This window comes from Chelmon rostratus, chromosome 15, assembly GCF_017976325.1.
Source record: "Chelmon rostratus isolate fCheRos1 chromosome 15, fCheRos1.pri, whole genome shotgun sequence".
NCBI classification, from domain to species: domain Eukaryota; kingdom Metazoa; phylum Chordata; class Actinopteri; order Chaetodontiformes; family Chaetodontidae; genus Chelmon; species Chelmon rostratus.
The window spans coordinates 21641580-21669539 of NC_055672.1; the positions used below are offsets into that span (position 1 = coordinate 21641580).

A 27960-nucleotide genomic window follows, 5' to 3' on the forward strand; every position below is an offset into this window, starting at 1 on the left:
GGACACAAGTGGAGGGGGGGATGAAGAGGTTGAAAGACAAGAATAGAAACCCAGGACTTGAGAGAGAGGAAGAGAAGGGGGGATGAAACGAGAAAATGAAAACAGATTTGCAGTTATAAGTTAAGACCCATAAAATCTCCTAAAATACCTCCCTCCTGCCTCTGATTGAAAAGCTGATCTTCTGGCTTTTTTAACAGCTGACGCAGGTGGAAGTTTAAAGCCTAACAGAGACACTAGAGGCTTCACTCCGTGTTTAATTACTGTGGCGCTCTGTCAATAAGCACTGTAACTTCATGTTTGCACTGTGGTGCCGATGCTACTTCCTAGAATATAGGAAATGTAGGTGATGATTGTGATTGTGGCATCGATAAGAAGCCAGACAGATGGAGAAGTGAAGGAGGTGTTAGTTTCGTCCATGTAACACACACACACACACAGTTATCAGCTGTAGTTATGTAACTGTCTGAAGAGTATTAATACATCTTGCCGCTCATTGCTCGCTATTAGTGAGCTGCCACTCCAACGTTATTAACAGGGTTTCCAATCCAGAAGACTCTTTCTCAAATTTGCCTCAAATTCATCTCACACACATTTACACACATACACACACTCACACACAGGCCACACACAACCCCCCACTCCTGGTTCCAGCTTTCACCCACATAAATATTTCAGTTTTTTATTTGACAGCCTGAAGAACGGAGTGAGGAACAACTGTGTGAGTGCAGGTATTACAGTATCGTATGGGGCAAATATGCAGTATATATATATATATATATATATATAGTCATTTTGTCTCTCTATTTCCCCTTTTATCTTTTCCATCCAAATTAATTCATGTTAATAAAAATCATTGCAGATGCCAGATCTGAATATTTTGTGTCTGTTGTTCTCATGTTAGTAAGCAACATGCACAGTCACAGTTATTACTTTATTATAAAATACACATCAGCCTTGACGAGCAGCCTTTATAAACACTGACGTTTCCTCCTGTTATTTTACAGTGACAAAATGAAAATATTCAAGAGGAAGAATTTCAGGAAGAAATACTCAAGCACCTTCTATCAAAGTATCACAACATTAAAATACTGTGTGATGGTGAAGAATGTGTTCAGATTGTGTTAACGTGTATTCTGACTACCTCCTTACTGCTGGGGAGGTTAAAATACAGTCGGGTACCATATGATTCATAAGTAAATACTTCTGGATTTTCATGTTTCCAAATAAATGAACGAATTATAATCTGGAATCCACATATCTCCAAATTTGATTCATTCAGGAAACTGCAGCATTAAATGTCCCTCTATGGAAAATGGGAAAATGGATGAATTCTCCGACCTCTGAAATTTAAAAAGCCACTGGATTATCTGAATCAAATGTAAAAATAAAAGATAAGAAAAAAACAAGTTACGTTCCACCTTTACACAGGAAGAAAACCTGGTGTCAACCTGTTTGATTCTATGTGTTTTAAATGGGAGCTGGAAGACCTCAGCATATGGTTAAATTTACAGTGTAAGGCTATCAAATGTATAATGAACATGCAATCAAAAGAGCAATATCGCCCCATAAACAGTCCATCTCAGCTGAGGCCATGACCTTTAAGCAGGACAAACTGTTACTGATACCTGAGAATCTAGCAGGGAACTCAGTAGCAGGGGGGCTGTGGTGTGTGTGTGTGTGACGTGAGGCTTCCTGACACTCTGGGACAAAGCCCATCAGCACTGTGATCCTCTAATAAAAAACGCACAAAGGAGAACACACCTATCCACTGACAGACACACACCTGAGAAAGTAACACACACGGCTGGCCCCGGGGTCACAGCCAGAGGGAAAGCCACACACAGACACACAAAAATATCAAGCCTTGAGGTCAATATGCTTTTGTCATGAGAACAGAAATTATGAGAATATAAATAAATATATCAAACTCAATAACAGACAAGAGGTCCAACCTGTTTTGAACTGCTTTAATTAGCTTTCGTCATTATAATCATCCTAAATTTCAGTCATTCACTTACAGCACAAAGGACTCAATGACTCACTGACTGAATGAGTTCATCCTCTTATTCCTCCAGCAGCCTCTCAGTAACACTCTCCAGAAAATAGAATTATAATTTACTTTCTAAAATAAGAACAATAATAATACACTTGGAACAATCAAATATACAACAATAATCCTTTGTATTTATAGGCAAAAATCAAATGGAAAAAAAAAAAAAAACTATATTCATCTAGTTGTATTGAACATGACTGTAACAGGACACAAAGACAACACAATCACTGGTTGCATTGACACACAGCAGAAAATCAGGCTTTTGAGACAGTGTGTGTAACAGATTCCTCCCCTTCAATGTGTTATAATCTAAACGTCATGTAGGAGCTCCAGCTCTACACCCATTTGCATTAAACTTAACTGGCTCACTGCAATATTATTGTGTTTCTCCTTGACTTTTTGTAGGTAGCACTCTTGTGTGTGTCCAGCGATTATGACTGCAGCTACTCATGCTAAAATAAATGTAGGTTTTTCAAACAGATCTTCAAGAATTAAAAAAAATTTACAAATATTAACATGGAAATGGCACAGCGGGGGGTTGACACCATGCTCAGATCTGTACAGTAAGTATGAAGCTTGAGTTAGCAGCTGGTTAGCTTAGCTTAGCAGAGAGACTGGTTCCACCTCCACAGAAATCCAACATGTGGATTTTGTCACACTAGCTGTTTCCCGATGTTTCCTGTTTTTTGCTGAGGTAAGCCAACAGGCCGCTGGACGTCGCTTTATATTTACCGCACAGACATCATCGAACCTAACAAGGAATATTGAACTATTCCTTTAGCTTCAGACCTTCCATGGGGAAACTGAATAATAATGCACATATGAGATTTGTATGATGATAGAATGTCATGGAAATATGGTTCAGCAAAGGAGCACGTAAAGGCTGTACAATGAGATACAACACGCTTTAATTTGGAAATGTAGGAAAAAAAAACAATCGGCAGCCATCGCTTGGACATCAGCACTCTCCAATCTGATCTCCTGTGTGTGTAAATGCAGCCTGTGTTTTGGCATTTAGACTTTACTGATAGATTTCTCAGAGATGTGTTTATCAGGTCAATCAATGCTTCTTAAAGATCTGACTATCCTGAGCCAGCCACACAGCAAGTGAACATGTGCGTGTGTGTGATTATCAGTAACATTTGGCTTACAAAGGAGACATTATTAAAAGTGTTTACCTGCCCGTGATGTATTTTCTGTCAAATTTGCTAGATTTACCCTCAGTGTGTGAAAGGAAATTTAAACTGTGTGTGTGTGCGTGTGGGATTTTTTTTTGGGACTGCATAACATGTAAACAAAATGTAAACTCTTAGGCTTCTGAATGCTAGTAACAACAGAGTAGGACCTCCAACTGAGTCTTATTTACAACTTTGAATGGGACAAAACAACAAACGCACACACAGCATACTACAAATCACACACAACCGGACACAAATACGCACAGGTAACATGTTGGCACACATACACAGACATGGGTGCACATGCACAGACACAGACAGGCACGTGAAAAGTGCAGACTGACACACGCTGGCACGCAGACACGTGCCCTCACACACGCAGTCAGGGGTCACAGCCACAGCAAGGCATTGTGGGTAGGGTGGGCGAGCGGGGGGAAGCGTGTGTGTATGTGCGTGCATACTATTTGTATTTGTATCTGAGGGTATGGCAGTAAAACCCTGTGTAAGTGGCATGCAGGCATGCTATGTGTGTATGGGGCGTGTGCAGCTTGCAGGTCCATCGTTTGTGCCACTGTGCTACAGTACTGAGGCTATAACTCTGACGGTGTGTGTTTCATAGTGCTCTGGGTATGATGGTGAAGGGCAGGATGGGGCTGCTGGCCTCCAGCTCCAAGGCGGTGAGGAAGCACTCTGTGGCAGCGGCAGCGTTTCCCTGAGCCTGCAAGACCTCACCCAGGCTATTCCACACATCGTGAGCCGTGCTGAGGAGAGGAGAGGAGAGGAGAGGAGAGGAGAGGAGAGGAGAGGAGAGGAAGGGAAACAGGAGAAAATATGATGAGACAGAAGGCGGTGGATAAAGAGGAGGGGAAAAAGGGAGGTAATGAGAGAGAAAAGGGAAGCAAAGAGAGAAGGGGAGAAGAGGACAGCGGGAGGAGAGGAAAGAGAATAAAAGTGGAGAGAGGGAAATGGGGGAGGAGAGAGGATACATGGAAACAGTAGGGATGGAGAAGAGAGTAGGAAACAGGAAATGAGGAAATAGGACCAAAAGGATGGAGCCAGGAGAGAAGGAAATAGGAAGGAGGAGGAGACATGAGAGGAAAGAGAAAAAAAATATTGTAGTGAGTACCTCAAAATACAACAAATCAAGTACAATGTACTGGCAAACACACACACACACACACACACCTGTTGACCTGCACAGCGTCCCTCAGGACCTTTTCAGACAGACTGTAGCGCTGCAGCTGGTGAAGAATCAGACCCTGAACACAACAGAAAGAGGGTGGCAGAGGAAGATGAAGATAGAGAGGAAGAGCATTATCAGGCTTTTAGTCTGTTAGCGTGTCGTGATGAATGTAGACTGCTGTGCATTTTCCTTTAGTTTACAGCAGTCATACTGGTGGTGATGATGCTTGTTGGAATTTAGAGACACTTTTTTGGGACTTTTTGTCGTGTTTTTAAATGTACACACTGCATTCTGGATCTGGCTTACATGAATTTATTTATTCATTTGGGGAAGTTGGAGTCAGAACTGATGCAAACCATCCATCCACATCCACTTTAGAGTCCACACTAACTAGTCTGGGATGGCCCTTTACATACAGAGTGTACAGAGACCAAACAAGGACACACTGTTCCCTCTCTCCAGGTCTAATGGAGCTGTCCCAGAGGACTTTAGCTAATTACGTACGACACACAAACCCTCGGGCTGTATGGACGCTGCAGAGGACAAGATTTGTTATGTTCTCAAGAGACCAAACACAAGGACGGAGCAGAAGGAGAGCATCCAAGTCTGAGAGTGTGTATGCGTGTGTGTTCTGTGTATTACCAGTCTCTGCATGGTCTTGACATGCGTCGGGTTGATGGACAGGGCCTCTTCATACCAGCGTTTGGCCTCATCCATGTTGCCCCTCAGCTCAGCTATCTGCCCCCTCATGTACAGCACATTATGGGACGTGGGGAAGAGGTTGGCAGCCTCCTGCGTGCAGGCCGAGGCCTCGGCCGGCTTCGACATGCCGGTGTAGACCTCAGCTGACGGAGAGGGACAGACAGGGAGGACTGTTTTATTCGAATGTGGAGTTTCAAACATCATTATCTCTGTTGAATCAACTGCTAGCTTGGTATTATTGCTGTCTACAAAGGGGATAACAGCCAATATCTCATTACATTGAGACTGCACACAGGTACAAAGAGGATGCTGCCCCATCACGAGTAACACTTTCCAATCTTTTAAACTGACCTGATGTATTAAAATCAAAAATTTGGATTGGTGGTCTACAAATTTGCAGTCCTTGTTTTTAAGCAAGACGATTTAAGAAAGCTCGCTGTGTTTGGAATGAAACATTTTAAACTGCAAAAAGGAAGGAGCAGAAAAGTGAGTGAGAAAGCACAGCTCAGTTTTTCTCCCACAAATTGCATCAGGAAGAAAAACATTTTCAGTTATCAAGGTCGCCTAATGGATTCTGTGTACTGCTGCGATGAGGACAGAAAGATACAAACAAAGAGTGAGACAGACGGAGGAAATGAGTTTGAGCGGTCTGCCTGTCTGTCCTGTGATTGGATGATTATATTAGCTGTGTCGCCAAGCTGGAAATGACCACCTCTGACAGGAAGCGGCTGGAAAGATAAACAGGAGCACAAATAACCTCTGTCTGTGTGTGTGTGTGTGTGTGCTGCCTGCATCTGTTTATGGATACTCTCCGGCTTATGATTGTGTCTACAAGTTGCGTCGGCTGGAGATGTAGAAATGAGAATCAGGGCTCCAGTGCACTCCAAAGCAAATCTAATCTGGTGTGATTGCAAAGATCATCAAACCGCTGTTACACACGGCCCGACGAGCTAATGCCAGCACACTGCAACTTCAAGTCTGTTTGTCTGACGCTAGGAGGAAGATTACGTGCGCCGTAATGGGGGAATATATAAAGTTAAAGGGGATGACGCATTTCAGTGTTTGATGGTGCCCCACACTGTGGACAATCAAGCTGCAAACTTGCATTTTAACTGTGTGACCTCACCACTTTGCTTTAGTTTGGAGTACACAGCACTACCAGCTGAATGTTTAATTAGAGTTTCCTTTGAGATTGTGTACCATGCAATCCTCTGAACCAGTGGCCCCCAGCCTTTTGACCTTGTGACCCCTTCCTGACTCATCACATCACAAACCTACTGTTTTGCACTACTGTGTTATTTATGTTTAACATTTGCATAAACATTACATTCGTGCAAATATCCTGCGCAATATGACTTTTGTTTACTGTGCTTATATATTATTTCTACTGTTTCCATATTTTCTACTGTGCAACAGTACAAACAGTACTGTATTCTATTATACATATCCTCCCACATGCATGTCACAAATTTTCCATTAAGAAACTGAGCCATCCTTCTAAAGGTGACTTTATTTTTATACCCTTTTTGTATATAATGTACATATATATACACAGTGTGCAGAATTATTAGGCAGATGAGTATTTTGACCACCATCCTTTTTATGCATGCTGTCCTACTCCAAGCTGTTTAGGGTTGAAAGCCTACTACCAACTAAGTATATCAGGTGATGTGCATCTGTGTGATGAGAAGGGGTGTGGTCTAATGGCATCAACACCCTATATCAGGTGTGCATAATTATTGGGAAACTTGCTTTCCTTTGGCAAAATGGGTCAGAAGAGAGATTTGACGGACTCTGAAAAGTCTAAAATTGTGAGATGTCTTGCAGAGGGATGCAGCAGTCTTGAAATTAGCAAGCTTTTGAGGCGCGATCACAGAACAATCAAGCGTTTCATGGCAATAGCCAACAGGGTCGCAAGAAGCGCGTTGAACAAAAAGGCGCAAAATAACTGCCCGTGAATTGAGGAAAATCAAGTGTGAAGCTGCAAAGATGCCATTTGCCACCAGTTTTGCCATATTTCAGAGCTGCAACGTTACTGGAGTGTCAAAAAGCACAAGGTGTGCAATACTCAGGGACATGGCCAAGGTAAGGACTGCCCGAAAACGACCACCATTGAACAAGAAACACAAAATAAAACGTCAAGACTGGGCCAAGAAATATCTTAAGACTGATTTTTCTAAGGTTTTATGGTCTGATGAAATGAGAGTGAGTCTTGATGGGCCAGATGGATGGGCCTGTGGCTGGATCAGTAAAGGGCAGAGAACTCCACTCCGACTCAGACGCCAGCAAGGTGGAGGTGGGGTACTGGTATGGGCTGGTATCATTAAAGATGAGCTTGTGGGACCTTTTTAGGGTTGAGGATGGAGTCAAACTCAACTCCCAGTCCTACTGCCAGTTTCTGGAAGACACCTTCTTCAAGCAGTGGTACAGGAAGAAGTCGGCATCTTTCAAGAAGACCATGATTTTCATGCAGGACAATGCTCCATCACATGCATCCAAATACACCACAGCGTGGCTGGCCAGTAAAGGTCTAAAAGAAGAAAAATTAATGACATGGCCCCCTTGTTCACCTGATCTGAACCCCATAGAGAACCTGTGGTCCCTCATAAAACGTGAGATTTACAGGGAGGGAAAACAGTACACCTCTCTGAACAGTGTCTGGGAGGCTGTGGTTGCAGCTGCGTGCAATGTTGATCATGAACAGATCAAGAAATTGACAGAATCTATGGATGGAAGGCTTTTGAGTGTCCTCGTACAGAAAGGTGGCTATATTGGTCACTGAATTGATTTTGTTTTGTTTTTTGAATGTCAGAAATGTTTATTTGTATATTCTCAGTTGTTATATTGGTTTACCTGGTGAAAATAAATAAGTGAGATGGGTATATATTTGGTTTTTATTAAGTTGCCTATTGATTCTGCACAGTAGAAGTTACCTGCACACACACTAAGCCTCCTAAGCCCAAACTAAAAAAGCCCCACTCCAACTTCCAGAAATATTCAGCTTTGATATTATGCGTCTTTTGGGTTGATTGAGAACATAATTGTTGTTCAATAATAAAATTAATCTTCAAAAATACAACTTGCCTAATAATTCTGCACCCCCTGTATATAGTTGATTCTATTTGGTACATTGTCTGTAACAACGTAATTTCCTGTAAAAAAAACATATTTAAAACAGATTTAAGTCATTGTGATGGAATGGTCTAGTCACTCTAATTTCCGCTGAGGCTACTACTTGCTAACATTAAGAAATATGAGCTACAGTAACTTCCTACCAGCTAATCGAGTCAACAAGGCATTAGAGGACCCACGGTGTGTTTACAAGTCTGTTGACGGATGTGTCTACAAACATGACCAGAGGCGTAACAGGAAAGTATTTATTATGTGTTTTATTTAGTAATCTAACCTCAGACTTAGACTAAGGTTTACGGCGTCGAGGCATTATCTCATCTTGTACTAAAATCTCATTTTAAAGCAAAAACATCAGCCCAGCACCTTTACCTGCTGTAACTTTGCGTATGGACTGCTCATGTATGTGTGCATACCTGCATGCAGCCAGATCTGAGCCAGGGTCATCCAGGGGTGCAGGGGTCCCTGCTTGGGGGCGCTGCTCTGTAGGGAGGAAGCCACCTCAGACAGAGCCTGCTCCACACGACTGGCTGCTATTGACGTAGCATGAACCGAACCTGGAGGGAGAGAATGACACCATCAAACCTGTCTCCTCCGGGCACCGGCTTACTACTACAGCAGCGTTAGGCAGCCATGTGCCACAATGCAGGATTTTAACCCAACCAAACACAACAACAGGCTTCACTGATTCCCACGGCTTCAGAGAGAAGAAGAAGGAACAATGAAATCTGGAGTTGTTTGGTTGCAGTGAAAAAGCTTGAGATTGTGGGCCCACAGTGGCACACAGTTTCCTGTTCCTGCACTAAAGCCTTTAATCAGTCCACAGCACTCGACACGCTGCAACACACAGTGTTATGACCCTGGATTAACCAGGTCAAAATGAATTAGTTTCTGAGCCACCATGCATAAACACTGCACCAATCTGCACTCTGCTGATTAGTATTTGAGAGGAGTGTGTGTCTGATTTTGTCTCTGCGTTTAAATGACATCAGATTATTACAGGGACGCAAAATGGCCACCACATGGGACTGCAGACGCACACTGCGGCTCGGTGAAAGCAAAACATAATGATGTCCGTGTTCTCAACTCACATGTTTTCCACCTATTATCATATCCTTGCAATATTCCATGAAGCACACATCGTCTAGTGTGTGTACGTTCTTTGTGTCTGATCTTTTCAATGTCACTGTTTGTGCAATTTAATGTTTCATTTATTTAATCTAATTCTGTGTTTTAACATTACAGATTGTTGGGGGGGGCAGGGGGGGCCCAGTTTTTGAAAAACACACGCTTAAGTGCCCTTTTGGGAGCCAAAACATGCGCTAAAGTGCCCCCTGGGGGCCAAAACACGCTCTAAAATGCCCTCTTGGTCTCCAAAACACGTGCTAAAGTGCCCCCTGGGAGCCAAAACGCACGCTAAAGTGCCCTCTTGGACGCCAAAACGCGCTCTAAAGTGCCCTCTTGGACGCCAAAACGCGCGCTAAAGTGCCCTCTTGGACGCCAAAACGCGCGCTAAAGTGCCCTCTTGGATGCCAACCCGTGCTCTAAAGTGCCCCCTGGGAGCCAAAACGCTTGTTAAAGTGCCCTCTTGGAGGGGGCCCAGTTTTTGAAAAACGCACGCTTAAGTGCCCTTTTTGGAGCCAAAACACGCGCTAAAGTGCCCCCTGGGAGCCAAAACGCGCTCTAAAGTGCCCTCTTGGATGCCAAAACGCACTCTAAAGTGCACCCTGGGAGCCAAAACGCACTCTAAAGTGCCCTCTTGGATGCCAAAACGTGCTCTAAAGTGCCCCCTGGGGGCCAAAACACGTGCTAAAGCACCTCCTGGGAGCCAAAACGCGCGCTGAAGTGCCCTCTTGGACACCAAAGCGCACTCTAAAGTGCCCTCTTGGACGCCAAAACGTGCTCTAAAGTGCCCCCTGGGGTCCAAAACGCGTGTTAAAGTGCCCCCTTCAGTGGCGAGTACACACTATATGTGCCCTTTTTTTCCTTTCCGCCCCTGCCCTTCAAAAAGTCTGTGCACGCCACTGTTATTCACGTGTGAATACCCATGTGTAACAGAAGAGCGAGATCGGGATAAAAAGAGAACATTCGAGTATTACAGCTCTGTGTGTGATAAGTGGATTTAGGGGAATGTCTCTCACACACAAATCAAGGGGAATATGTAAGAAGTCATGTGTTAGATGGCAGCATGCGGCAGCCCCACCCTACTACAGCCCATTCAGACATGTTACAGCATGTTGAAACAAACTGTAGTGTTCCATGAAGTGACATCGAAACAAACTAATCTCACCCAAAGGTTTAACAAACCTCTCTGCTAGTCGCAGCCTTTTCATCAATCACTCCATGTATCTCCCAGTACATCCCTCATTTCCCCTTCCTGAATACACTGGTCTCACCATCCAGCGCAACGCCTACATCTCATACAGACAGGAAGGCACAGGGCCTTGACGGTAGAAGAATCAATCACCGACAGTCAGTCCAACAAGCGGAACTGTAGATTTTCATATGGATTGCTTTCACTTAAACCATTTTGTGCCCTTAATAATCAACTCAGCCTATCAACTGGATATTTGTCCAAAATGAAGATAAAAATAAGTCTTGAGCCATTGGATAAAAAAAATCTTGTTTTAAATACGTAGAAACAAGTTGACAGGTTACTGTGGAAGCTTCCTGCAGTGGCTTGTGCCTAAAACGTGGACAATTCACACAGCAACACATGCACTAAAGCTGCTCGCTGAATTAAAGGAATACGCTGACTTCCAAGAAGAAATACCCCTTATCACCCCAACAGAGGCTGGTGAGTGTGCATTTCCCCTCTGTGCTTCCAGCGAAAGGCCCATTTTAACAACAGCAAGAAGAACAGTTCACAGTGTGCTCGAGTGTTCATATAAACGGAAACACACCAACTTAATCTTGATAATCGATGCACATAGATTATTATCTGTATCATTATAGATTCTCCTCTGGACTTCTTATCTTATCATTTATTCCTTCATAAAACCTTTCCACAATAGCTTTCCATTACGGCAACATACTGGTGACACATTGGTAAAAACTACTGCAAACAATTCAGTCTCATGCCAGCCGTACTGTTAGTATTAGCATCTGTGAATATCACAGCTGCATTTCACAGATGATTAGCTCTGCGAGCAGGAAGCAGCTCCTTCCTCTCCTCTCTGGCACCGCTCTGTATCATTAGCGCTCTCTTTTGCTTTACTGAAAAGGATAAACATGTCAGATGCGGTTCGTTCGCCACCCTCTTTGTGTAGGCCATCGTGTAAATGATTCCGAAGATTTCCAGCAAAATCCAAAGTTGTTTCCGGGGTACTTTCACATGGCTTTATTCTGACACTGTGCGAGCAGCGTGTGTGCACAACACTGTTTCTGGAGAGGTATTCCTTCAAGTCATTGTATTCCTTTAATTGTATTGTTTTGTATTGTATTCCATATGTTGTATCACCAACAGGATAAAAAGTAGAATTCTCCTGGTAACTGGCTGCAGACATCACGTTGAAGCAGTGGATATATGTACGTATTTGCTTCGTACAGATATCATACATATCTCGTCAGGAAAAGGATGGCCGACCGGGACCAAAGGGTGGACAGAACGATGGATGAAAAAAGGGAGGTCAGATGGAGGTTAGATGGCTACTTACAAACAGAAAACATGGAGGAAAAACCAAGAGTGTTAGCGTCCTGAAGGCCGCCTTGAAAAACGGAGGGATGGGGAAAAAAACAGAAAAGACGACTGTTAATGATTGAAAGCGAGGAAGAGGCAGAGAAGAAATTTCCAAATAATTACGACAGAAAAAGAACGCTGATCCCAAAAGGAGGACTGCGGAGTACAGTGAGGACTTCATTCTTCATAGCAGCCCTTTAGACCACCTCGCATGAGACACGCTGCTCCCACTTGTGCCTTTTCTACGCTGTAATCTGTAGTAGTAATGGCCATAAAATGTAATTAAACTAAAAGCACCAACAAGGCTCATCTTCCTCTGCTTTGTAACTTGTGACAACTTTGTGGTGAGTGACTCTTTTTAGGTTGAAAATGAGGCACAGTGCAGAGTAACATTACATCTATTTAGCATTTTAGCCCAGTCACAGAGCTTTTTAACTGACTATCAATGCACACAACTAAGTGCTCACTCATCAAAGCAGCATACAATCTTTAACTTGTGATGGACTTATTGTCACGGTTTTAAATAATGTCACTGCTCTCAGGCTGACTGAGAAAAATCATGTTCTGGAGAAACAAATAATTGGGTTTTTTTAATGCGGCTAAATAATTTATCCAAATAACAACCATTATTTTTTCCAGTACAAACATCATTAGTAGAAGAGATGGCAACAAGGAAAGACAACATAAGGTTGGAACTGGGAGAGGAGACAAATTAACATTGGCTCAAATGACAAATCTTCACAGAGACAGAGAGAGAAAGGAGGAGGATGCAAAACAGTAACAAAAACAAGAGACAAATGGCCAGGGAAGAACGCGAAGACACATTAAAGCTGTAATATGTAAGAAAAAAAACGTTTCTGTAAGATCAAGAAAGAATCCAGCTGATATCTAACTCCTAGCTGCATCAGCTGTGAGTGTGTGGACTTTCAGTAAGTTCACCTGAGACCTCGAGTAAGTCGCAATAACGCGAAGCAACTGCAGCAGGTCCATCAAGGCTCAACTGCACCCTTATCCACACCCAAAGTGTCCGTCTTACGCGTTAACATGCGCAGATTTACAGCAGGTCAGGGAGCTGTTGGCGACCGAGAAGCGCATCCATCACCCCCTAATGGTTAGTCAGCTTAGTTTTAAACTCCTTGTCCATGCTCGTGAGGTTTGGACGACCATTCGAATTCAAGATTCACCTCGTCAGCAGTCTCAGGGATCGGTCACAGAGGCAGCAAGTCAAGTTGTCGGACCATCAGCTCATTGGTTGTCAAAGATGAGAAAATTCCCAAAATGGTCTGCAGGTGTCTGACGGACTGTTCGCTCCAGTGCTCCAAGCTAACACTGCAGCGATGTCCTGTGATATTTGTCTGCTCTCCTGTACTAAACTCTATTCTACAGGGCTGTCTGTCTGGTGGCTGTTTTCTCACTTTGCTATTTTGGTGGATTTGTTCATTTAAACTTAAATTAAATTATGTCTTAATAAACTTACTGAAATGATTTTTGAAAAATGTATATTCATTTAGTTTTCCATAAAGGAGTAGGTTATAGAAGTTGCAGAATACCGGGGATACTTGGTTCCACTGTGCTACAGTCTATGAGGGCAACAGTGCTGGAAAACGATAGACCTAAAGGTTCTGGATGCATTAAAGCAGAGAGGCTTTCTGTCAGTCTTCATGTGTGTTCTTCTGTCTGGTTTTCAGAGGAATGAGCTAAATGAAACAGTGAAGGATGCACATCTAAAACTGAACATTAACTTGTATTTAGTTTTTTTTGGATTGAACTGGCATCTTTGAGAAAACCAGGCCTAGGCGAGCAAGAAAGAAAAAAAACTGTGACAGTAATGGCGACACTTGGCGTTTTGGATTTGTGGCTGCAAAACTGCTCCGCTAATGTCAGCAAGAAGGGATAAACCAGCAATACTGCTGATTTTATTCATACTGCACTACAACTGTTGACAGTGAGTGCTTTTGTTGCTTGCTTGAATAAAACCTCGTTCATTGATTAAGTCAGATCTGCAGTGTGTGCTGTGCTTGGTACCGTGGTGATGCGGATGTTGTCGTTTGGCAGATTACTGTGTGGATTACTGCCTTGCGTGGCCTCTTGTCTCTCTGCTGTGAACTGGTAGTAAAGGCCAGTTACACCAGGTTGGGTGTGGAGATCCTGATGTGGGTGTTTTATCAATATTCTGCCTACTCTGTTCAGCTCTGGCAGCTGCAGACTGCAGCAGTGCCTCTGACTGGCAAGCAAATCTCTGCCTGTTATCTGGAGAAACTCTAGGCTGACAGTCTCCACAATATATTATACTGATGATATCATACCAGAGAAATATTGTACATTCACTGCTCAGGGGGAACAAAAAAACCTTCATACTAAGCTAACGTTGGGTACGCCATGAGGTATAAGAAGTTTAAATACAACAATACTACGGTCTTTTTAAACAGTACTAGTGATTATATTATTCAGTGGCGGGGCCCCTTTTTGCCTGGAGGTCTGGGCTTCTGTTACAGGACTTGTTTTGGTGACTGAAATGCAGAGCAGCCACATAGAGAGTGCACTGCAGATGAGACTTGACTGGTGTAGAAGGAGTTTAATAATAACAGCCTGCACCAGTTACATCAGTTAGCCCATTTTTCATGTACTGAATTTTTCACTTACTAATCTCAGTCTTCTACTTGGTAGTGGACTAAAATTGGTCTCCATACTGTTGAACACAGAGCACTGGAGCAAAAGGCAAGTTGGGAATCCTCTCATCACTAAACACACAAGTTAATCAATGAGCCAATCTCCCAAATTCTTTCTTTCAGGTCACTCTCCACAACATGCTACAGGCCGACGAGGACGTGAAGGGGGATTACAATTGGAGAGCTGGCGGAGAGTGACATGGTTGCAAAAGGAGTGCGTCCTGGGCTTGGTGGGCGCAGGAGGAGGAGGAGGAGGTGCAGGAGGTGGAGGTGGAGGAGGAGGAGAAGGGAGGAAGGATGGGTTTTTGGGTGGAGGGAGAGGAGGCGGCTGGAGGATGAAGACGGGGGAAGAAGGGGAGGACAAGGGGGAGGACAAGGGAGAGGACAGGGGGGAGGATAGCAGGGAGGAAAGTGGGGAGGAGAGGTTGGAGATGGTGGACGGGGAGTTGGGGGAGAGCTCAGAACCAGAGTGAGAAGAGGAAGAACCTGAGACTAAAACAAACAAAGGAAACAAAACAGAAATGAGTGAAATTAATCAAGGAATAAAGAAAGGAAGGAAACAGGTCACTGGTTCTCAACCTGCAAACACGTTTTACAAGCTGGAAACAATATTTCTAACATTCTCTCATGTTGGAAGTTTATCATAATACCTCCTAGATACAGCAGCAACTTATTAAACAGAACAAATAAAGAGAAAATCAAGAGAAAATAGAAAAATAACAAAGCAAACGGGGGAAGATGTCTCTACAGACTACAGTATCTACAGATATGAGGGATAATGAATCAATACATAAACAAGCAAGAGGACCTATATTATTATTTCATCATTGGCAATAGATTAAAAAGGCAATAGGGTCACTATTAGATAAGAGGAATGAATCATTTCTCAGTCTGTATTGAAAAATACTGAGCAAAATTGGATTATTTTCACTGAGGAGGTCGCAGGGGTTCCTGGGTAGCAGCGAAAAAGCTCGTGTGTGTGCGTGTGTGAGTGCATACCGGTCTCAGGGTCGCTGAAGTCAGGCAGGGTCATGGCGTTGAGCTGTCGTCTGTCTGCTATGGCTCGATCCAACAGACTGCTGCCACGCCCGGAATCACTGTCACAAACACACGCGTTTAATCACGGGCTCATACACACACACACACACACACACACAGAAAACAAAGCTGAGCTACAGCGTTTCTGCAGGCTAAGTAAACGTAGCCTTGTTACGACAGGAGTGTTTACTGAGTGGAGACTTATGCATCATTAAATTAAAACCACCCAGACAGATTCTAATGTGGAGATTAGCTGTTACTCCATATATACAGCCAGTGACTGGCAGGTTTAACTGTTGTGCAGCTAAATGCATCAACTGACAACATGAACGTCATGTTCGTACGTGATGGACTCCGTGGAAGAGGGTCAGCTCCCTCTGGAGATATAAAAGATCATTTTAAGGTAATGAAAACACAATTATTCTTATTTTCAGGTGGATTATACACTAATGAAAACAGACTTTCCAAATTTTATTAATGGCAGTTAAACTCAGCTTGAGATCTTACAGAGATTTCCTGTTTACAGAGCAGATTGTTTTTGATTGGACGGTGCTCCAGAAGTTTCCTGGCAACCGATTTACATATTAAGTATTCGTTGGCGTTAGCGTTAGTTTGAATGAATGAAACCTGAACATGCATCGAGATTAGTATTTGCATGGTGTGCGTGTGTGTGTGTGTGTGTGTGTGTGTACCTGGGGTTAGTAAGGTTGTAAAAGCTCTTCCAGATCTGTAGCATGTGTTTGCAGGTGAGCAGAGCTTCCTCCGGTCCTCTGCACATCGACTCCAGCTTCACCTTGGTGTAAAGCAGACTAAGAAACACAGCAAACACATGAACATGACATCAGCTTCGCCATCAAACAGAAGATCTGAGCCCCACAGGCTCGGCTGAGCAGGCTGCAGAACGCTTCATTTCCTCAGTCTGTCAGACCGTTAAATCAGGCCTCACTGCTCCTGTGTGGACTAAGTACAGAACGTTAAAGGGAGTGATTACTAAATTATTAAATGAAGCCACTTATTCATAACATCTGATCTAATACTGTACATTGTAGGATTTGACTAGCTGCTTGGTGAAATGTGTTTTGTTATTTATGTGAAACGGTGTACGTCTTCATATAAAATGCATGATATAAAACCATCAGCCCGGTGAAACGGTCCGTGCGTGCTTTGAGTAAACCGCGGTGTGCGTAGGTCTTACTTGAAGTTCTCCGGGTACTCGGACAGAGCCATCTCTATAATGTTGAGAGCGTCGTGGTAGTGTTTCTGAGCAGAGAGCAGCAGGGCCAGCAGATGAAGGGAGTGGACGTCATCCCCTTGAAGCTGCAACGCCTGTCGAACATAGCCTAGCGCCTCTGGGATCTACACACACACATACACAAACTAGAGGTTTTCACTACAGTCGGGACAAAAAGCACCATGTGAGGTGACAGGTGTGTCATTTCCTGATGTTACCTGACTTTCACTGTCTTGCATCCACACCTCAACCTTCCAGGACCTTTATATGTACGTGTTGCTTTTATCATTTATTTCTATAAAATTTTGTTTTATGTCATTACTAAACACTGTGTTACCTGTCTGGACACAGCAAGCTGCAGTGCCAAGTAGAAGGCTGCTAGATGGTCAGTAGGAGACAGACTCTGAGCTCTACAGAGAAAGAGAGACAGATTTTTTTTTTTGTCTGTGTGTTCAGACATGCTGAATAAAAAGTTAAATAAGATTAAAGTTTAAAGATCCCTGCGGGGGAAATTGGGTCGTTGCAGTAGCAAAGACAGCGGAGTGATAGAACATGTAAGAAATCAAACCACAGGATATTTAAACATTTAGACACATTAGGAACTGATAAAAGCATATTATTAAGCAGAATGAGAGATCATAAAACAAGAGGCTATGCTGTAGCATTATTTCAATGTCACACACTGTGTACACAGATGACAAACTGTGCAAACGATACAGCTAAATATTATAGATTGATACTGCAGTGAAGCATTTTGTGCTGTGGCACAATAATTCTGAGGGAAATGGGAGAGCGAAAGAGAAAAGACACAGCGCCATGGCTCAGTCCCAACCTCTGGAAGGCTCCCAAAGCTTTCCTCTGGTACTCCTCCTGTGTGCTTCGCAACGACGCTACAGAGACGCAGAGTCAGGGACAGAAGGAGAGAGGCAGAATGCAGTCAGGTACGCTATTAATAATACAAGAAGTGCAAAAGTCGGCGGCGGCATGCAACAATATCTAATGCAGAAGAGGTTTTAGCCTTGACGTGTGTATGTGTGAAAATATGAATGCACACTCTCTGTCTTGTGTATTTGTCAAATTTCACATTAAGGTGTTATTGCTTTTAACGTTATAATCACTGCCAATCAATCCTCCAAACGTTCTACTTCAAGCCCACACCGACCGGCATCTTAATCCTAATTCTTTAAAAGTAAGAAGCAACAAAGTGTCACTCGGAGACCTACCATCAGTGGCTTTGAGGCTGTAAACCAGCCCGATGGCCAAGTAGCCTTTGGCTCTGAACTCAGCCGCTTTCTCCCCCATGTCGATCACCATCTTTGCAAAGCACTCCCCCTCATCCAGCTGGAGTGCGTGACATATAACAGAGAGAGAATGGACAAAAACAATGAAGAGGTTTGGGGGGCAAACTTAGATGATTTTATGTATACAGAAAGCGGTAGCTCGAGAAAAGCTCGCCAAAAGTCTCCGAGATGCTTCAACAACCAGCTGCGTTCGAGTTTATGTCAGCGTGGTGGTCCTTACCCAGTGCAGAGGTCCGATACACAGCTTGACGGCCAGCAGAGGGATAGTGGGCTCGTCGGGCTTCAGCCGAATGCACTCTTTAAGGACCTTAACGGCACGCGCTGATTTTCCAGCTGCCATTAGCGAGAGGGCGAGCTGGTACCACAAGTGGAACTCCTCAAAGGCAAACTTCATGGCCCTCTCCAAACACTGCAGACGTCAGAAAGAGGACACAGCTCACCAGTGTTATCAGGGTATCAATCGGCGTCATTCGACAGCTATTGTAAAGCCAATTAGACTGCAACACACATGAAGAGAAATGAGTGTGAAAGAGAAATGAAGTGATACTTCATGTGGGTGTACTATGGGTGTGGGCTTTAACACTTTTCACCATCACCAGGATTGTGAGCACGCAGCCCACAGAGGGATTACTCACCTCTGACAGCATCTCGTACTGCCCTCTCCTGCCCAGAGCTATAGTCAGCAGGTCGTACACCACAGAGGCGGACTGCAGGCTGATGATACGATCGTTGTTGTGTTCAGGAATTCTGCTCAGCACTGCGTCGCGGTTAGCCTGAAACACACGGACAGAGATGTAGAGGTGGCACAGTGTGTGAGTGGCTGGAGGATGCGCTGCTTCAGAGAGGGGTGTGAAATATTTTCCACACAGTGTTTGTGTCTCACCATGGACTCACTGATGAGCAGCAGCAGCAAAGCTTCCTCTGTGTTCTCCTGAGGGCAAAACAGACTGAGAGAGAGAGAGAGAGGGAAACGCACCGGGAGAATCACAAAGATGCAGTTGGACAAGGATGAGAGAAGAGAAAAGGGGGAAAAAATGGAGAACAAAAAGCGTTAAAGAGAAGGTGGAGAGAGTGACTGGAGAAAAAAGTACACTGGCGACAGCTTAATTTTCAGCCAGTTTCCACTGTATTCCCACTTTAGCATCAGCAAACACACAGTATCACATACTTCTCTCCCGAGTACACCCGTGGGCGTCGGCTTAGGCTGTAGTTCTTGCTGTGAGTGTGTCCTTGCCGTGTGGGATCGTCCAATGGCGACACTGTGGGCGGGTCTTCTAGAGGGGACCAGTAACTCTGTTCGCACATTCCTCTGAGCAAGATCTCTGCAAGCTGTCTGGCTATGGTCTGCACACAAGTGCGCACACACACACAAACACAAAAACACACACACACGTTTGGCAAACACACTCTGGTACCAACACTGCAGCAATCTCTTTACTTGGGGCTTACTTTGCTTCTAATATACGAAAACATCCATCTTAACGATTTTAGCCCTGTGTAGACTGTGATATGGATTCTTTTGTCATCATGTACAAACCAAATCAAATAGCACGTCCACTTGCTTGTGCTGGTAGTGCGCTTGTATCTACATTGATTTAAATCTGCATTGAAGTTTAGCTTTGTTCTCACAGATGAAACAAATGCTGAGGAAGGATTTTTTTGTACAATTTGGACAATTTCAGATTAAACAGATTGAAACAGAGTGTAAATAATTGGGTATGAGTGTGAAAGCAGCAACATTTTTAAAGGAATAGTTTGACATTATGGAAAATATCCTGAATGAATGATTTTTGTTGAGAGTGAGATGAGAAAATTAATACCAGAAATATGAAGCTACCCCCAGCAGCTGGTTAGCTTAGCTTAGGATAAAGGCTGGGAACAGGTGCTATGAGCTAACCTGGCTGTGTCATGTGGTAACAACATCCTCCTGGCACCACCTGTAAAGATCACTAATTAACACAAAATCCAAAGCATGGGGGTTATGTGTCAGACTGCTGAAAGAGGACCTCCTGAGCCAACCAGCGGCTCAGAAGGCTAATAAGTGTTCTGTCAAAATGTCAAACTATTCTTTTAAGTTAGTCAAAGGAGAAGTCTGAGGTGATGCATAACATCTCCTAATCTCAGACCAGAGCTGGAAGAGTGCAGATCTCCACCAGGCTTACTGTCAAGACGGCACCGAAGATAATACAAGGTGGGATTAATTCATCTTGTATCTTTGGCCTAACTTTAGAGAATAGTAACATATGAAGCATGTAATCAATCTGCGGGTTGTTGCCAGTTTTTGAGCCACGAGAGAGGTGAAAATGTGGCAGACTAGGACAGACAGGGTAAACCTGGTCAAATCAAAAGTGGCATGAAACAAAGCAGTCAATAAAACAGGTTTTTCAAAAATTGTGTATCACTGCAAGCATGAGAGGTCTTTGAGCATACAGTCATAAATGTGCACAAAAATATTAGCCTGTAGAAAGCAAGATTAGCTGCGAACTCACACACATGCATGCATGCACGCACACACACGATCATAAAAAACCTCCCAGCCCATCCCTCACCATTCGCAGGCTCTGGGTGGTTCTGTTCTCAATCGCCCGAAGAATCTCCCGAAACCGACCCACGCCTCGTGTCAGGTTGCTATGGCAATGTGGTGAGGAAACAGGAAGAGGAACACTTGTCAGAGTCTGTAGTGTGTGTATGTGTGAATGCAAGATATCACAAAAGTAGCATCACTAGCAAACGTTTCAACCTCACCGCTTTGCAAGATGTCTTAGGATGACGCTGTAAAAGCGAGTAAACTGCATCCCGACATTGTTATTCTCATTCATATTCATTCATGTGTCTCCGAACTTTGATCTTTGTTCAGATTTTTTTGACACTGCATGCTGCATGTGTGCAATTTTGCATGCTGGCAGCTTAAAAATGAGGACAAGTTTTTAAAGGTTATTACAGTCAGGCAATGTGTCAGGTGGATGAACAGGGCACATGTACAGTGTTTACATCTTTTAAGTTCCCTCTCCTGACACTGAAGAGGACCCACTGCAAAAACAATGAGCAAGCACTGGGCAAAAAAGCTCAGAGGACAGAAAATAATCCAGATTCAGTCCTAAAAGGGTATGTCTTCAGCAGCTGCTACAGCCCTGAAACTCTGCTGCGCCAAAAACAACAACGCTGTGGGAATGACTTTCCACGGTTCTGTGCATGTAACATAACTGTGTTCACACTTTCCTGCTTTTATCAAGCTGTCAGCAGCTTTGTAGCACGATGACTGCAAAGTGGGTGGAAAGTGCCCACAAAGGGTTGTTCTTGGTTTTGTTTGGGCAACTGTTTAAAAGTTTGTTTTTTTCATAAATATATCTGTTTTGTGGTTTTGAAGTGACTGATTCTGCTTGATTTCCCTTCTCTCCAGCATCTACCTCCTGTATCTATCCATCCATCCATCCTCCTCAACATGATTCCCTCTCTCACCCGTTCTTGAAGTGGATGACGTGGGCTCTCTGCAAGCCTGTCTCCAGGAAGTAGCCCAGTTCCAGGTCCTGGGCTGTCGGGCCGGGCTTTGGGCTGCGGTTCTGAATGCCTGCTGACAACGCCTGCAGAAACAGGCATACAGAAAAAAAAAATCACACACATACAGAGAGTTCTGCATGAAACCCACTTAACCTAAATGAATGATGTCCTCCGTATCAAATACAGAGCAGAGTGGTCACAAATCTCTCAATATATGTCACTGCAGCTGATCTATATTTATGAGAGCAGAGCACAGGGTTGGCTTTCGTATTTGACGAACAGCTGCCACCAACACAAGGAAAACAGGGTTAACTAAAAATAACCAGCTGTGATGTTTCGCCTGTGAACCAGCTAAATGTTTATGTTAATAACTCAATTCTGATTGATAGATTGCCACAGCTATGCTGCGACCTGTCAGCCAATAAATTCACAGTAAATTCTCAGGGGAAACACCGGGCCTGATATCATGTTATGATTTCACGAAATTCAAATTGGATCGCTCAATGCATTTCATTTCCAAAGAGGCCTATTTAATGAATTTCATTCAATTATGCATGAGAAATGACAAGTAAGCATGAAATTAGATACAGACGATCACATTTCTGTGCAGCCAGTACACGATGTGTGAGTGGGACTGCATGAAAAAGGCACTTTTATTCACTAATGATAGCATATTGCTTTATTGCCCTAAATTTCTGCTACTTCTGTTGGATTATAAATCAAGTTTTTATTTAAATTAATATTTTTATAAGGACTGAGTGACCTTACTAGAGCTGAAACAACACAGTGATGTATAGATATGTCAAAAAAATTAGACACACCATCATTTCACATCACATCCATACTTAGTGACTTTAGCCCTTTTTCAATAAACCTTATATGTAAACTATAGTACCAGACCTTCTGTGGTACTCAGACATGAGTTTATACAAAATTTCTCACATTAAATTAGTACAACATTAATGTTGGGACTGTTTCATTTGTATCCTTCCTGTAACAAGGAAGAGATTTGTTTGCCAGTTGGCGGTCATGGGCTGTAATGCATTAGTCAAACTTGCACACTGTCAGCAGATTAGTCATCACACACCCACGGGGACGGCAGAGCACTCGGGAGTCGAGGCGCCAACGAGATATTTGACGAGCGCTTGTGTGACACCACGTGAGAAAGAACTGCAACAGATCAGCCATCGAACAAGTGTGCCCATTTCACACCATCAGACACCACACGGATGACATAACACGAAAACGCGGCAGTGCCGCAAACGCAAACCTTCTCAGCCTCCTGCAGGTAGAGCAGAGCAATGTCCCCAGACTTTTCATAGCAGGTGATGATTTCCTGCTCCCGGTCTGTTGTGCTCCTATTGGACGATGGAGATCCAGTGTTCTTATTGGATAGGGACGGAGAGGCGGCGGGGACCTTCTCTAGACACAGTCCTGAGGGCCGAGACGGAGAGAGTGCACAGGGTGACAGAAAATCAACACAAAGTGACAAAGGCCATGAGGCACTTAGCAGTGTCTGGCATTCAGTTTAGCCTTTCAAACCATTAGCACAGCATGCAATTCAGATTTTTGGTAGAGTTGTCTGGTGTCTTTTTAACACGGGGGTGATCATCTTCTCCTACTGATGACTGGTTTTCAAACCTGCTTTGCACCTCAACATATAGTAAATAATCTCCAGTCATCACATTCATATCTTATCTATTATAAACGGCAACCTACAGTTACTTGAGTTCAAATCTGTCCAAGCAAATTAGACTGTTAGACAGATGAATTAAACAAGAAAAGAATGACATGCAAGAGAGTACAAACTGAATATCTATTTCTCAAGGGTCACCAGAGAGGCCTGATGTGAGACTCTGCATTTCGTCGTAGCACAGCTGTTGATCAGCAACAACACTGCACTGCCCCCATGTGGAGCAAAGCAGTAACGCAGATGTTTGGGCAGACGGGGCTGATGCAGGTGAGGTGAGGTTAAGAGGGATATAAGGTGTGACAGGACAGCTGGGCGTGTATGTGTGTTTATACCTTTAGTAGCGTAAGCCTCTGCTATCATGGACAGCCTGTACACAGGAGCTCCCACCAGCTGCATGTCGTCCAGGTTCACCCTGCTGTAGTGACCTGCCAATACATCAGATACATAACAATTAATAAATGTTATTTTATGCATACGATCAATAGCCCTTTTTGCTGAATAAAATCATACCATCAACAAAAAAATATGATGAGTAAATGAGCCAAATCGGAGGAGTGTGTGGGTTACCTAAAGCGTCTCTGTATTCTCCCTCTACATAGCACAGTTTAGCCATCAACAGGCTGGCTTCCTGGAGGTAATCAGCCTGGAGGATGGAAGATATTAATTTAAAAAAAGCTGAATATTAGAAGGAGAAAACGTCTCAGATTTTTATGGAAAACTTTCAGGAATCATGTTTTGTGGCACTTAGTTAAGTGACAGAAACTGTGTGTCTGCCGTCGCTCCGTCCACAGTTACCTTGAGGTTTCCTCTGTCCAGAGCAGCAGTGAGGTGTTTCCTGACCTCCACCAGTTTAGGTCGTGGCCCCCTGGGACTGGCTCCCTGTTTGATGGGGTTCTCCTTCAGGTACGTCTGAAGCTTGCATTCTCCCAGCAACAGCTCCCCTAGGTCATCTACACACACACAACACTGATGTTTGGCGAAATCGTGGCTAGAAACCGACCTGGTCCACAGCCCTCATCCCTCCACCACTTCAACAGGCTCAGTCTGATTCATATGTCAGTTTAAATCATTTACAACCAATCTAAGATAAATCAATATTTAATCTAAGGACAATACCTGATTAATCACAGGATCACTGTGTTAAGGTTTGAAGGTTGATCTAAAATTCACAGACAGACTAAAAGAAATCAGATCACTCTTTCAGAACTCTTCGAGGACAATCTAATGACAGTGTGTCCACTTCAGGGGTTTTCCTGGTGGTCAGCCCTGCTGCCACTGCAACGACTGGATCTACATATGGAGAAACACTGCTGTGCTTACACACATACCAGCAAGAATTATGTGTACAGCCTTCACAAGCTTCTAAACTCTCTGTTTGTGTGTGTGTGTGCGTGTTTCAAAGGGTGAAATAAGCAGTAATCCGTTTACTGATCCCAGTCGGTGGCCACAGCTCACAGCTCTCATGTGCCAAATTACATTCCATAACAACAGCATTTTTCCTCTACGTTTTTCCATTTAGTCTACAATATAACCACATTCACTCTGCGCGAGAATAACACATTGAAACACTTCTCACCATGATAAAAGTGGGAAAATAAAGCTCTACATTACTTCAAAGCCTCCTGAAGTTATTTCACTGAAAGCCAACGGACGTCACATTTTGGCTCATTGGATTTTTAACACAATCAATGAAATCATTACAATATTCTTGCTGGCTCACAGTCTACAGTGATCCATCGATGTTTCTGTTGCATTATTCCAGGGACTGAATAGGAGCTAATCAACCTGTGCTGTCTGCCTGGACTATTTCCAGTTGCTCACACACACATGCAGCAGAAGAGCAAGTGCATCATGAAAGCATCTGGGTATTTGTCAGTTTGGACGATCTATTGGATCAGGGCAACCATGAGTGATATTTCAATGTAACGTAAAGAATTGCATGGGACGGTGGGATATGATGGTGTTGACGTGTATTTTTTTTTTAAAATCTGTTTGCATGTAAGGTAGCTCTTATTCATTTCATGGGGGTATGATATGAAAATGTCAGTAAGGCAACTACATGCATCACATATATACATAAGTGGGATTTTATGTTTGTGTTCTTTGATTTAGATCACAAGGAGGAAGTGAACGCTGCCCGAGGTATTTGTTCTAATCTACATCTATCGATAAAATATCAGAAAATGGTGAAAAATGTCAGTGATCAGTGCTTCCCAAAGATTGAGAGGACATCCCAAAAATCTCTTTTGTCCACAAGCCATTCATATTCAGTTACTTGTCTAAATATTCACATTCAAGATGCTGGAATCAGAGAATTAAAAAAAAAAAAAATCGTAAATAAAGCACTCAAACCCAACTACACGATTATAAAAAACAGATGGCAGTGAATTCAATAGTTAACAGCTACTCGATTAATCGCTGCTGCTCTATTTGTAAAGTAAAATCTTCCTCTTTCATTGACGAGTACTCATCTTTAGGATGCTGCTCAACTGCCAGCAGTGCAGCTGGTAGCTCAACATCAGCAGGGAGTTTGACTGGCTAGCATGCGCTCTTAGCCACACGGCTAACCGAAGTGGAGCGAACTGCGACGCGAAACCTCAATCAAAAAGCTGCCAGTTTAGAATGCGGCTAGTTTATCAAACGAGTCGATCAGAAACAACAGATCTTTCAATGGAGTTCCGCTTGACGGCAGAGCAGAGCGAGCCAGGGGGGGGCACAGCTGTCACACACCACATACTAACTGCTACAAAGTTCCCCTTATCTTAAAACCAGTGTTTCTCGCTGGTGTGCACGCCACACTGCCTAGAAAAGATGGTAAAAATCCATTAAGAGTAGAAAAACACATCTTTCTCTTTGACCTTTGCTAGCTAACTGCCATGAACTGGAAAACTCGCAGCATCGGCTGCCGCTGTCAGGAAGTGCCGAGGACTCAGACCAGGGAGGAGGCCTTACAGGCGGAATGAACGAGCAGGGAAGCCCGCACAGCTCTTACCGTTGGATATTAGTTTGGCTGAGAGCTGTCGCACCAGCTCGGGTATCTTGTCCCACTGACTCTCTGAACGGCATCGCTCTATCTCGGTCTCCAGTCGTGACCCGGACTTCCTCGCTGTCATTTTGGTGAGGGGGCTCGACTGGACCAAAACACCACAGGAGGATCCCTTTCGGTGGTGTGAGTGTCAAGTCAACGCATACAGGAAACTCACTTTCCGGTTACTACTTTTCGAAATAAAGTTTTGATGTCCAATGGTTGGATAATATCACTTTCAGTTATAAAATAAAATAAAATAAAATAAAATAAAATAAAATAAAATAAAATAAAATAAAATAAAATAAAATAAAATAAAATAAAATAAAATAAAATAAAAATCATCCATTGTTTAACTTATTGTATTAGCCGGCAAACTGTACACTATTGGTTGAGATAGCTCTTGTATCTTGTATCCCAGTGAGAAGTGAGGTGTTTTATAGAGGCAAAATAGTGACATCTAGCGTTCAAGCGTATATCACAAATTTGCTCTGGACTTTTCTGCTTGACAGCAGGGCATCCTCTTTCCTCCTGATTCACTGAAGAGACAATATGTCTCTTACAAGATCTTTGCTGTTTGTAGTATCAGCACAATAGGCCTCTATCACAGGAGACATTTTGACATAGTACAGTAGGAAAAGCACATGTGAAAGTAATAACATTAATGATGGCTGAATTCCATTCAGCTCCTGGTACTCTGTATACCAGCCCATTATCACACTGTCATGTCTTTCTGGATGTTCATTCATCATTAATGTTATTAGTAACATCTGCACTTTGCCCACTATGCAAAGTCATAATGTTTCCTGTGAAAAAGGGTAATTGTTTAAAGTAGTTCAGAGGTGCTGAGAAAAACATTGGTACAGAACAGACTTGCTCATAACTGCCATTAAATTACTAGTATTTCAAAAGACATTTTTTATCTTTAATTTGTGATGTGGACAGGATAAAGATATATAAAAAAGCGGACAATAGAATGGATTTTTTATATTTAACATTATTTATGAATTGTATTTCATAACAGACTATCTGTCTGATGTACACAGCAGTATAGAATATGAGCATTAGAGGAAGTATACAGTCTCAGGAATTTTACCGTTGCAGCTGGTTGTGGTTGTTTTAATTTACCTTACAGAAGTGCATCCCCCATGTTCATTACAGGTTTTGTTTTTTTTTAATCTGCCAAGTAACTATAAATTACAGCAAAGCTATAAAATAAATGTAGAGGAATAAAAAAAGAGGTTCCTCTGAAATGTAATGAAGTAGAGTTAACTCTAGTTCCTTAGAATTGTACTTTAGTAATACTGGTTTCTAGCACTTTATATAATCATTTTTGAAAACATTATTTTATTCTTTTTATTGCTGATCTGCTTATGTCTAACTAATTCGATTATTTATTTATCAATGGATTTACTTTTATTTTTTTCTAGATGGACACTAATAGTTGTCATATGTGTCAGCATTCATCAACACTGGTTTAATATTTGTTTCTTGTTTCATCGATTATTGACACTAAGCTCACTGAAAGACATATGCACAGCTCTGCTGGAAAGTGATAAGAGTTTCTATGTTGTGCAGAAC

The 27960-nt window shown here is 43.0% G+C and overlaps 1 protein-coding gene across 2 annotated transcripts; it reads right to left on the minus strand.

The window, feature by feature from the left end:
- Nucleotides 1–1962: 1962 nt before the first annotated feature.
- Nucleotides 1963–26512, minus strand: ttc7b (tetratricopeptide repeat domain 7B). 2 transcript variants are annotated; one of them, XM_041953840.1, is made up of 22 exons: nt 26347–26512; nt 24150–24304; nt 23922–23997; nt 23687–23779; nt 22932–23095; nt 21623–21744; nt 20713–20791; nt 19332–19507; nt 19047–19110; nt 18799–18936; nt 18384–18572; nt 18086–18203; nt 17695–17752; nt 17200–17272; nt 16827–16987; nt 16324–16440; nt 15593–15690; nt 11902–11952; nt 8662–8802; nt 5057–5259; nt 4417–4490; nt 1963–3992 (listed from the first exon to the last, which is right to left on the minus strand). In XM_041953840.1, the coding sequence occupies exons 1-22, from the start codon at nt 26465–26467 to the stop codon at nt 3845–3847; spliced, it is 2619 nt and encodes an 872-aa protein (XP_041809774.1). In that variant the 5' UTR covers nt 26468–26512; the 3' UTR covers nt 1963–3844. The 2 variants fall into 2 exon arrangements, with proteins under 2 accessions (XP_041809774.1, XP_041809773.1); XM_041953839.1 differs by lacking the exon at nt 11902–11952.
- Nucleotides 26513–27960: the final 1448 nt, after the last annotated feature.